A 12,006-nucleotide genomic window follows, 5' to 3' on the forward strand; every position below is an offset into this window, starting at 1 on the left:
CAGCAGGTGAAGCAGGAACTCAGGGCATATAAGCCACTGCTTAGATTAGCTCACATAGCCTGTGCAGTAGTCCTCTCCTGGACACTCACCCTTCTCTATTCCTGGAGGCCAGATGAGAGTTACAGTTTAAAAAGAAAGAGCTGCCCCACACCCCTCACAACTTTGTCACTTCAGTGGTTTTAGGGAGCCTGTCACATTCCTAGGCCCTCAACAGTGATATCACTGGGTGTCCCCTAATGACCCAGCTCTTCTAAGGGCCTCCCTCCTTCATCAAGGTAAATAAAGAACCATGTGGGTTGGGGATTTAACTCCTTCCTTCCCCTCTCCTGCAATGGGCTCTGGGAAAGTGGACAGAAATTTTTCCTGGTCAGGGAAGGAGCCTTCTAACCTAGGTTCCAGTCCTGGCGGGTTCTTGGCCCTCCCCGGAACAGACTCAGACCCCCCCCCCCAACCCCCATCAGGGATGAACCGACCTATGACCATCTGGGTCTGGGAAGACACAATGGGAAAATGAGTTCTCACATCTGCCTCCCTCCCCCCCGCCACAAGCCCCCATGCTGAGTCCCCATCTTTTGGCTAGCTCCCAGGCCTGTCCAGGACTCCAGGCAGGAAAGGGTTCCTTCTTTAGGGAGCAGTAGTCCAGGCCTTTGTCCACAGCTCTGGAAGCCAGAGCACCACTCAGGCAGGCCGGGCTGGAAAGCATCAGGAAGACCCCAGCCTCTCCCAGGAACCCAAGGCCAGCGTTCTCGTCCCCCAGCTCCGGGCCTGGGGTTCTGCTGTGGTGGGAGGCTCCCTCCTCGGCAGCCCAAGGGTGCCTGGGCGCGGAAGCCATCGCAGTGCAGGCTCCAAGCCCTCCCATCCCGCCCGGCCCCTCGCGGCCCACTCACCCAGGCAGACGACTGCGAGCGGCGCCCTGGCGCCCGGCGCCCCCTCCGGCCCCGCGGCCGCGCGCTTCTCCATGCCGGGGCGGGCCGCGCGCGGACGCCTGCTGCCCTGCGGCCGGGGCTCCGCCTGGGGCTAGGGCTGGCGCGGCGGCTGCGGCCCGGGTGCGGGCGGCGGCTGCGGCGGCGTCTTTGTGCGGCGGCGGTGCAGGCCCGCAACGCGCGGGGCCACATCGGCCGCGGCGTCACGGGCCCCGCGGGGGCTCAGCGGCGGTCGCCAGGGAAGACCCTCGCCCGCCGCTGTCCCGGAGCCCCGGCCGGCGCGCCCAGCCCGGCCTGCGCACCGAGACCTCCGGCGCGCCCATGCCCCGGCGCGCCCTGCCCGTCGGTCCCCGGGCCGCCCGCGCTGCGCCGCACGGTGCCTACGAGGGTGCGTCGCTCGGTCCGTCCGTCCTCCCGGCCGGCCCCTCGCCTAAGCCCGGAGCCGGGAGGCCGCGCCGCGCTAGCCACGTGACGCGCCCGCCGAGCCGCAGTGGCGCTGACAGGGCGGGCGGAGGAGGCTGGGGCGGGCCGGGGGGCGCACGCCCCGCCTCGGGGTGCTGGACAGCTCCACGCACGCGGCTCCGACCGGAACCCGCTAGCTCTGAACCTTGGCTCAGCGATTAGGGCTGGCATTGCGCCTATGGTCCGGGGAAGCGCTCGCCTTCGCCCTTTGATCCCAAGATCTGGTCTCTTTCCCGAAGCCAGGCGACTGTGCTGGGGAAGAGAGGGAGACTGAGGTGGGATGGCGTGGAAAGGGCTGATGGGGGCCAAGACAATGAGTCGAGGCCCAAGGTTGGGACCTGACTTCTTCCTAATGCAATGCGTTCCTGGCTGATTTGCTTTGGGAATTCTCTCCTCCTGCTGGCCCTCTGTCCTTCTCATTTACCTCATCCTGTCTCTAAAGTGGCTCCCTTGTAAAAAGTGAGGCCTGTGTGGAGACATTGATGAGAACCCTGAGAGGACTTTGGACACCCAGTTGTGCCCCTGACCAGCTCAGTTACCCCCTCATCCTCTAGGGAACCGCGATGATGTATGCTTTTTAAGCGTGTGGTTGTAGTCTGGAGACAACCTGTCAACCAAGGGTTTGAATCCAGGAGAGGCAAAAACCAGAATGAACTTGGAAGAGGAATTGAGGAGTTGGGGTCAATTGAGGTCAGCTGTTCTTTAAAACTGATGCTAAATCAGAGGTCCCCAAATACCCCCGAGCAAGGAGGCTCCGCAAGCTGGGGTGAGCCTCACCTTCCACACACACACCCATGGTCTTTAGCTTTTGTGCGTGCCCTCACAAGCACTGCCACTCATTAAGATTATGAAGGCTGAGGGAAACAACGGTCCATTAGTGAAAGCTGTGGACACAGGAATTCGTTAACTTCATTTTCACTGTACAGGAACCAAAAGTGTTTCTTTGGGGGAACTCTGAGTCTTTCTGTGCTTTCTTGTTCTCCTTCTAAGCCTTTTGTGATTATGCCAGAGTAGATTTTCCCAGTAAGTATTAAAGGGTTTTTAAAATCGGGTAATGAGGGGGCGGCGGTTGGACAGGTAGCTTAGTGGTTAAAAGTTCTTGCTGATCTTCCAGGGGACCTGAGTTCGGTTCCTGCACCCACGTTGGTTTACACTTCCGATTCCAGGGTGTCTGACAGCCTTTTCGGGCCTCCTCGGGCACCAGGCACATGTATAGCTCACATAGACACATGCAAGCAAAATACTTGGTGGCACATGCAAGCATCACACATAACATTGCAATTGCAAATAGCCCATAATCCAGAAGAGGAATTTTTGAGTTTATGACCAGACCTGTACCACCATGACCCCAGAAAGAAAGGAAGAAAGAAACAAGCAGAATGGCATGGATTCTCTCTCTCTCTCTCTCTCTCTCTCTCTCTCTCTCTCTCTCTTTCTGTGTGTGTGTGTGTGTGCCAGCTACATATACATACACACACATATACACATGTGTGTATATGTATACATCTATATCCATATATAACACATGTATACACACATATATACATATACATACATATTATCTAAGCCAAGAATTCCATTTCTGGGTACATATTTGGAGTTTAAAGCAGGGGTTCCTATACACCATTCACCATTATTGATAAAACATTGAAGCAATCAAAGCATCCTTTGGCAGATTAATGAGCAGCTGTGATGTGGCACACTGGCCTGGGCAATGGAATATACTCAGTCTAGGAAGATGGACATTCTGATGTATGATGACACGTGGATGAATCCTGAGAGCATTACCCAGGTAAAACAAGCCAATCACAGAAGACAGGTGTCATATGATTCCATTCAAATGAGGTGCCTAGAATAGTCAGCATCACACAGACTAACCTGCCTGCCCCTAGCAGGTGTGGCTGCTGTGTCCCCATGTGCATCAGTAGGCGTCAGAGAGGAGAGAGGCTATGTCTACACTTACTGTTCTGACCTGTGGACATCTGAATGATCTGTAACACTCCCTGAAGAAAAAAAAAAAAAAAACCAAGTCTGAGATGATACCAGTCTGGCACCAGGCAGGCCCAGATGGGCTCCCAGGACTGGGAGCAAGCTTGAAACTAGAAGACCCACACTTAGGACAACAAGGCCCAGGCAGGGGCGAGCCCCAGACAGACAACCCTCACAAGGGACTACTTGGGCAGGCCAGGGGAAGAGCCTGAGATGACCACCAGTCTGGTACAGCACAGCCTGGCCTGAGATGACCCCTGCCCTGCGTGGAATGCATGAGCAAGTCACAGCACTCCTGAGATCACTCCTGAGATGACCCCAGACACTCAGAGGCCCTGAGTGCTGCTGAGAGGAGCAAGTGATGCAGAAACGGAAGCTAAGAGAAACAGGGGGATGTAGGCACAATAAAGAGAGGTAGAACTGGGGACTTGAGAGTAGTGAGGAACAGCTTGGCATATCAATGCCACCTGGGACCATGGTGGGGTCCTAGCCTGTGCTGCCACTGGGGCCATGTCTGGGTCCATGGCTCTGCAGCAGCAGGGGTCTGTTACCACCAAAGGCCAGGCAGACACCCCTGGGCTGGGCTGGGCTGGGCTGCTGCATGGAACACGCTGATGTCTAAGGGCTGTGCATAACTGGCTCCACCCCTCACCTGGGCATCATGGGAAAGCTGTCCCTTGTCGCATGAGAGAAGAGAGCTTCCTAGCCACCTACATTACTCAGGAGAGTGGTCGCTGCACATTTTGGGAGTTGCCGGTGAGCTGGCTCCTAAGGATACAAGTGTGGGAGAGCTGGCCCTACCACTCATCTCCTATGAGGTGGCATGGAAGAGGAAGAGATACCCTCCTCTCTCCTCTGCCCTCACCACCTGTGGGAACCTGGCCCTGGGATCATTAGAGAAAGAGAGCTGGCCCTGCCCCTCACCAACTGCAGCATTGGGTGAGCAGTCCCTGCACCTTACCTGGACAGCACAGTAGAGCTAGCCCTGGATGTGGGGGTTGGGGTAAGCAGGCCCAAGGGTGTGAACATGAGAGGAGAACCAGCCCTGCTTCTTGTCTGCTGTGCAGTGGTATGAACAAGGGAGAGATGCTTTCCTCTCCTCCCTCATCCTTTGCCACCTATGGCAGGCAGAAGAGCTGACCCTCAGGGGCAAGAGAATGGGAGAACAGGCCCTGTGCCTTGCCAGGGCAGCAGTGTAGAGCTGGCCCTCCTTGCTGGAGTTGATGGTGAGCCGGCCCTGGGGGCAGGAAAGCAGAAGAGCCAGCAGGCTGACCAGCTTAGATTCCTCTCAGGCCCAGATCCAGGGCTTTGAATTGGCCCACGCCAGCACCTACCCCATAGAGGAGCTGCTGGAGTGCATGAAGGGGTCGGTCCTACAGATCCAGAACTACAGGGTCTCCATGACACAGGGCGACAACAGGATATCCAAGAGGAGTCCCAGTGAGGGTCCAATATTGATAGAGTTGCAGAAGCCAGAAGCCTCGGACCAGACCAATGAATCTTTGCAATGAATATTTGCAAGCAAAGACGCATAAACAAAAGGGGATATACTGCAGGACATACTGACACATGACAGCTTCCAAAAGGAGATTTTTTTTTCTCTGTTGGGGCTAGGGGGTTTGCAAGGGTGGAAGGCCAGTATGAGGGGAAGGGAAGGTGAGTGAGATTAGGTGCATGATGTGAAATTCACAAAGAACCAATAAAAAGTTTTTTTAAAAAAGAGTTTAAACTGGTAAATGTCATGTTATATGTCTCTTACCACCATTACAAAATTAAAATGTAAAATACTAAAAGCAAACTAGCAGTGTATATGGTTCTAACAATATTTCCATGTAAGCTATGAGTAGGGTAGCCTCCTGAGTGGCTGCTGGGTACTTAGGGCAGGTTCCCAGTGTCTCTGTCATCCAGGAGCCTTAGTCTTCCAGGCTGGGAAAGGGCAAGGCTCAGAGCAGAGTTGTGGTCACTGTGTCAAGTGCTCAGGTCATAGGCTACCTCTTAGCTGTATTCATCCGCAGAAAGATCCATGGCCAAGTGTGTCTAGCCACATTCTTAAAGCCATTGTCATCTGTTTACATTTTAGTCCATTTATTTATTTTATGTGCACGTGTCATGGGCACCCATTGGGGTCAGAGGACAACTGTGTGGGTCCCAGGGATCAAACTCAGCTTATCACACTCAATGGCAAGCATCTTTAGCTAAGGAGCCATCTTACTGAACCCCGTTTCTACAGACCAGAAGCAATAAAATCATCTTTCCTTCAATACTGTGCAGTAATTTTAAAATATAGGCTTAGATAATAAGAGGAAATGTGTTTTAAGAGCACCATTCAAACATACACATATGCACATGCAAGTGTGCATATTCACATGCGTGCACACACTCACACACATGCACTTGCATACACACACACACACACACACACACACACACACGCCTTTATTGTCATAGAATGTAAACACCGGGGTATCTTGGTTTGTGTAACCTTCTGAATGGCAGCATCCTTCCATGTTCCCATACAAGGGTCCTCACCCTCATTTTTAGTTTCTGCCCTTCGAAGAGAGCAGTGCATACGTGGATCTACCAGTCCCTCTAGGAGAAAACCCTCACCTTTTGTTGTTTACAAATCACCAGGTTTCACCTAGAGGGTAGAACTATTCCAACTCCCTCCCTCAGAGCCCAGAACATCCTCGCTTTCTCAGTGACTCTGGGTTAGCTTATCTTTGTATAATAGCAGCATCACTCAAAGGTATTTCAAGCCCCGTGCCAGGCTAATGACAGAAGACAAGCATCTTGATGAAGCAAATTACACAGTTTTTGGCATGAGGCTGTGCTGTGGTAACTGTGCAAGAACAAGCGATGTTTAAAACCCAGCGTGCATCAATTTATTTTCTTTTTTGTTTTATGTTCTTGTTTTGTTTGGGGGTTTTTTTTTGTTGTTGTTTTCTTTTGTGTTTTTATTTTGTTTTGTTTTGTTTGGGTTTTTGGTTTTTTGTTTGTTTGGTTGGTTGGTTTGGTTTGGTTTTTCGAGACAGGGTTTCTCTGTGTAGTCCTGGCTGTCCTGGAACTCACTCTGTAGACCAGGCTGGCCTCGAACTCAGAAATTCCCCTGCCTCTGCCTCCCTAGTGCTGGGATTAAAGGTGTGCGCCACCACACCCGGCTTAAACATCAAATTATTGCCAGAGAGCATATGAGCTGTTGGGAACACAGCCCTAATAAACTTCCTTGGTGCAGGCTTGTACAGATCTTCAGCTTGCAAAGACCACAGCAGTCCACAAGGTATAGTGAAGACTACAGCCACCTATAAAGTGTATACTTCCATTTGCCTTCCGGAATTGTGTAGTCCTACAGGTAGGTCACAGATCTGGCTGTCAGGGAACTCTCTATCTCTCTATACAAACCAGGCTAGACTCAAACTCATAGAGATCCACCTGCCTCTGACTCCCAAATACTGGGGCTAACGGCACAGGAGCCACCGTGCTCAGCTCTCTCCCTACTACTGAAGACTTGTTTCCCTCCGAACAAATCACACCAGCAACAAACCCCCCACGGAAGAGGAAGATGCGGTGTCTCCGCTGGGAACAGCACGTTTGTCAACAGGACTTGACTCACTCCCTCAGCAAAGGGGTTCCAGGTTATTTTATTTTTTCAATTAGTGAGTCACTAATATCATAGCAGCCAAAATAATTGTGCCAAAAAGCTTCTTGGTGTCCATCCAGATCCTAAATTTGAAATAGCAACCAAGAAAAAAAAAGAGGAAAAGGTAAGGCATTCTTCACTGGAAACACAAAGTCCCTCTCCCACAGGCATCTCATGCCAAGTCCTCAGCTTTGTCCCTGGCACTGAAGGGACAGAGGGCAGACTGAGGTCAGCAAGCGTAGACTTCCTTTCTCTACACTGGAGTGCTGTCCTTTTCATGAAAGAAATTATGTTTAAAACAAAACAAAACAAAAAAAAATCACACAGCACTCTGGATGCAGACGCAGGTGGAGCTCTGTGAGTTCCAAACCAGCCTGATCTACAGAGTACGTTTTTTGTTTTTGTTTTTGTTTGTTTGTTTGTTTTGTCTTGTTTTTTTGAGACAGAGTTTCTCTGTGTAGCCTTGGCAGTCCTGGAACTCACTCTGTAGACCAGGCTGGCCTTGAACTCAAAAATCCTCCTGTCTCAGCCTCCCAAGTGCTAGAATTAAAGATGTGCACCACCACTGCCCAGCTAAGGTTTCTTTCCCCGCCCCTGCCCACCCCACAAAGAATAGAAGTGATCCCATTTGCTTTAATTTTGTTGGCAAGAGCCAAAGTCTAATTAGAATGTGCCAGATGATGTATGGCCATAGGTGACCATGAAGTTGTAAAGTTTGGGCACTAGGCAGAGAGAATGAGCCCACCAAGGACTGTTGTGAGTTCATGGGACTTGGGGTGGGGGTGGGACTCATTGTAGGGAGGATGACAGTGATGATGACGATGAAGGCAGCAACAGTTCTGAAATCACTAAAAAAACTGGAACAGCTTTGGTGATGAATTCATTTTTCTGCTCCTGGGAAGGCTCATTTTGACTCTGAGATTGAGATATATATATATATATATATATATATACACACACACACACACACATATATATATGTTTTCAGATATATATATATATCCTAAAATCCAGAGGCTCTCTGGAGTCCTGCATCTGTGTCTGCTCTTATGACATCATACCACCCCTGCCCTCCAAGCACCTCTAGGTGAGACTCTCGCACAGGGGAAAACCAAAGAGAATTCTCCTTGCTCATCAAACAAAGCCCACAGGGAGAACTGTGTGGTTTGCCCTGGCCACTGTGGCTTCAATGGTTAATATTGATTACCAACTTGACAGTGTTGTGGGGTATCCACCAGACAGGACTACTTGGACTCAAGTTTAAGCCAATAGAAAGTCTTTATTAGTCAGCCAGGGATGACACTTGGTATTCTGGATCCCCGTATAACCTCAAGCCTTTCTCAGGGTGAATTTGTGAACACACACACACACACACACACACACACACACACACACACACACACACACAAATATCTGGAGTTAGCATACTTCAGTTAAGAACAGTTAGCCAGGCGGTGGTGGCACATGCCTTTAATCCTAGCACTCGGGAGGTAGAGGCAGGTGGATTTCTGAGTTCGAGGCCAGCCTGGTCTACAGAGTGAGTTCAGGACAGCCAAGGCTATACAAAGAAACCCTGTCTCAAAAAAACAAAAACACAAAAACAAAAACAAACCAAGAACAGTTAGCCAAAAGCAGAACTACAGAAGTCAAAAGGCAAGGTCATTACATTTAGAGATCTTCCCAAAACTATGGACTTTGATGGTCTTTGTTTTGATTTTGGTAGGTGGTGCCATCCACATGCTGGATTTTACAGCATGAATGGTACTTTCATCACGGAGTCAGTTGTGCTAAGGTCTTGGGGGCCAATTACAACAGGACTTAAGGTCATCTGCCTGCCTGGGAAAATTCATGTTTTTTAAGTGCAGTTTTTGTCTTTTTTCTCATGCCACCTATCACTGCTGTTTATTTGTTTGTGGCACAGTCTCACTCTGTAGCCCAGGCTAGCCTGGAACTCACTACTCCAGCAGTGTTTCAGCCTCTGAGTGATGGCATTCTGAGTGGCCACACCCAGGGGAGCTGGGCAGGGCCAGGCGATGCCCACCCAGGGGAGCTGGGCAGGGCCAGGCGATGGGGTTCTAAGGGTGGTAAGACCAGGTGTAGCCTGTGGTTCTGACGATGCACAGAAGGGACAGGTTGCTGGTGAAAAATGAGGCACTGAGCTGGGCACGGTGACTCAAACCTGGAATCCAGCCCTGTAGAGGTTGAGGCAGGACAATCAGCTGGATTAGGACACACACACACACACACTTACTTAATCATAGTAAATGTTAACAAAATTAATTAATTAGACTTAATGATACAGTTTAGACAAATATGCTCAAAATAGTACCATTTTAATATATAATCAGCATTTTCCAAATCAATACTCAACATATAATCAGTATTTTCCCAAAGTAATAACGCAACGTTTTTATTTTAACATTCTCATCAAGGGTCTCCCAAATCCAGTGTTTCTCCCTCACCTACCTCTTCAGGCTCACCTCAGTTCCAGTGAGCCACATCTCCACTGTTCAAAACCACAACCATGAGTGCTGAGATTGACAGCACAGACCTGTAGTCTCAGTTCTGGCAAGACTGAGCCAGGAGGAGTTCAAGGCCAGCCTTGGTTATATAGTGAGTTCACGACTAGCCTGAGATGCATTGTGGGACTCTGTATCAAAACACCAAGGCCATAGTTATAGTTCAGTGATAGAGCACCTGCCAAGAATTTCCCAGTGAGAAGGCTAGGGGCGTGGCTTATTGAATATGTACATGTAAGGACCTGGGTTCCATCTACGGCCAGTACAGACAACAAGGATGTTCTCTTTCTCTGTCCCCACCCCACTTCTCCTTCCCTCCCTCCCTCCCTTCCTTCCTGTCTTTCTTTGTGTGTACATGTGCATGTGCATGTGTGTGTAGAGGATCTACTATTTTCTCATAGTTTGGGGAATACAAATACCCACCAGCAGGTATCAACAGGTAGAAATCAGTTATGAGATTAAGCAGGCCCAGCTACAGCGGAAGATCGCAGATAGAAAGCCCTATGGCTCTTCTTTCTGGGTGTGAGAGCTCAAAAGGTTGGCCCTTGATTGTGGCCCTGAATGCCACAGTCTTAAGGCTGCACACACTCTGCTGAACTCACTTGTGCGCCCCCAGCCCCTCACTGTGGGATTCTAGATAAGTACTTCACCACCCAGCCATGTTCCCCCACCAGTCCTATAATAAAAGATTCTTCTCACCAAAAACTAATTTTACAACTTACTTTTTTCAGATAACAATAATGCATACCCTGTAAGAATTCTTAGAGAAATGTAAATACAAATAAATAAAAACCACCCATAGCTGTTATTTAACAATCCACATCCCTAAGACATCAGTGTGTGTTTCTTTATGTGTGTCTAAATATCTTCACAAATACGCATCTTTCAATATATATTATACAAATATGTGAGTTTTACTACTGAATATTTCAAATATACGAAAATGTGTTTTGTTTGTAAAATAATGAACACAGGGCTGGCAAGCTGGCTCAACAGCTCTTAGTTACTGTTCTGAGGAAATACCATGACCACCACAACAGCAAAAGGTACTTTGTATTTTGTGCCCAGGACCCACACGGCAAGAGAGTACTGATTTCCACAAGTTGTCCCTTAACCTCCACACATGTGCCCTGGCAAGCTCAACCCTACCTCATAAGCACACAAAAGCATGGAACATTTAATAAGTAAAATGTAATCAAACAGGAAAAAAAAAAAATAAAGCCCGGTTTTATTTCGTTAGCCATTGCTATAACAAAATACCTGAAGTTGGTTATCTGTAAAGGTTAATTTAGCTCACAGTTTTCAGAATCTGAAAGTTCCAAGTTAGACAGCCCCTTTGACTCAGCCTTTGGTGTGAGCTTCGCAGCACATGGTGGCACATTCGAGAAGTGGGGATCAAATTGCATGGTGAGACAGGAAACCACAGATATCCAGGGGTCAGATAGATAGATAGATAGATAGATAGATAGATAGATAGATAGATAGATAGATAGATAGATATGGATATGGATATGGATATGGATATGGATATGGATATAGATATATGACTATACCGATTCCCATCTCTACCGATGATCATATGGGCAGTACCCAAGAGCTAACCACCTTCCTCCAGGCCCTGCCTCTTAGAGGTCACACCGCCTTTAATGCCATCACCCCAGAAACCAGGCTTTCGGACCGAATCTGACACAGATAGATGGAGGGTGTTGAAAACTACCTTGAATTCGAGGGGCCCCGCCCATTAACAAAGGTCAGAATGCTGAAATGCTTTTTGTTGTCTTTCTTGTTTTGAGGCAGGGTCTTACTACACAGCTTAGACTAGCCCCAAAGGCACCATCCTCCTGCCTCAGCTTTTTTAACTGTTTCACAATGACTATTATAGACTGTGTACATATGAAAATCTCTTACACACAAGCATTTAGACCATTTATGTATTGCCAAGACTGGTCTTAAATTTGTAGGTTGGACCCCCCTCTGCCACCACCACCGTACCCTGCCCCTGCATGCGCCGGAACCACAGCCTAGACATCCAGCTACAGAATGGTTGTAATGCATTTAATATATCTTTATTAATTCTTGGGGACTTCCTTGCAATGCATGTTGATTCCAGCACCTTCTCCCCCTAACTCACCCCTATCTATCCCTCCTCACACTCCTCCCTCAACCTACCACTCAACTTGGTGCCCTTCTTTTTAAAAGAAAACACGAGTTTCTTTTTATGTGTACATATGTGTGTATGCCTGGGCATATGCATGTGTACCACGTATGTGGATGTGCCTACAAAAGCCAGATGCTGCTGCTGGGTCCTCTGAAACTTGAGTTACAGGTGTCTGTGGGTGCTGGCATCTGAACCCAGGTCCTCTGCAAAAGCAGCAATGCTCTCAACCACTGAGCTATCTCTCCAATGCGACACTGTGGTGGTTTGAATATGCTTGGCCTAGGGAATGGCACTATTTGGAGATGTGGCCTTGATGGA

General features: G+C 49.1%; 1 protein-coding gene and 1 non-coding gene across 4 annotated transcripts in view; one reads left to right on the forward strand and one right to left on the reverse strand.

Annotated features, from left to right (window-relative positions):
• Lrp3 (low density lipoprotein receptor-related protein 3) overlaps positions 1 to 3,424 on the reverse strand; it is a 16,515-nt gene extending 13,091 nt beyond the window's left edge. For 2 of the 3 annotated variants that reach the window (XR_881743.3, XM_006540165.3), the window contains exon 1: positions 888 to 3,424. Coding sequence is in view for 2 of the 3 variants with exons in the window: in XM_006540165.3 (XP_006540228.1) it covers positions 888 to 960 (73 nt within the window). In the remaining variant the exon portion in view is untranslated. The remainder of the gene's footprint in view (positions 1 to 887) is intronic. The other variant, NM_001024707.2, reaches the window with a different exon arrangement.
• Positions 3,267 to 3,392, forward strand: Gm24505. Its single transcript, XR_003947185.1, has one exon. It is a non-coding gene; the product is annotated as a small nucleolar RNA SNORA17 (small nucleolar RNA).
• Positions 3,425 to 12,006: the final 8,582 nt, after the last annotated feature.

The sequence above is a fragment of the Mus musculus genome, chromosome 7, assembly GCF_000001635.26.
Source record: "Mus musculus strain C57BL/6J chromosome 7, GRCm38.p6 C57BL/6J".
Taxonomy (NCBI): domain Eukaryota; kingdom Metazoa; phylum Chordata; class Mammalia; order Rodentia; family Muridae; genus Mus; species Mus musculus.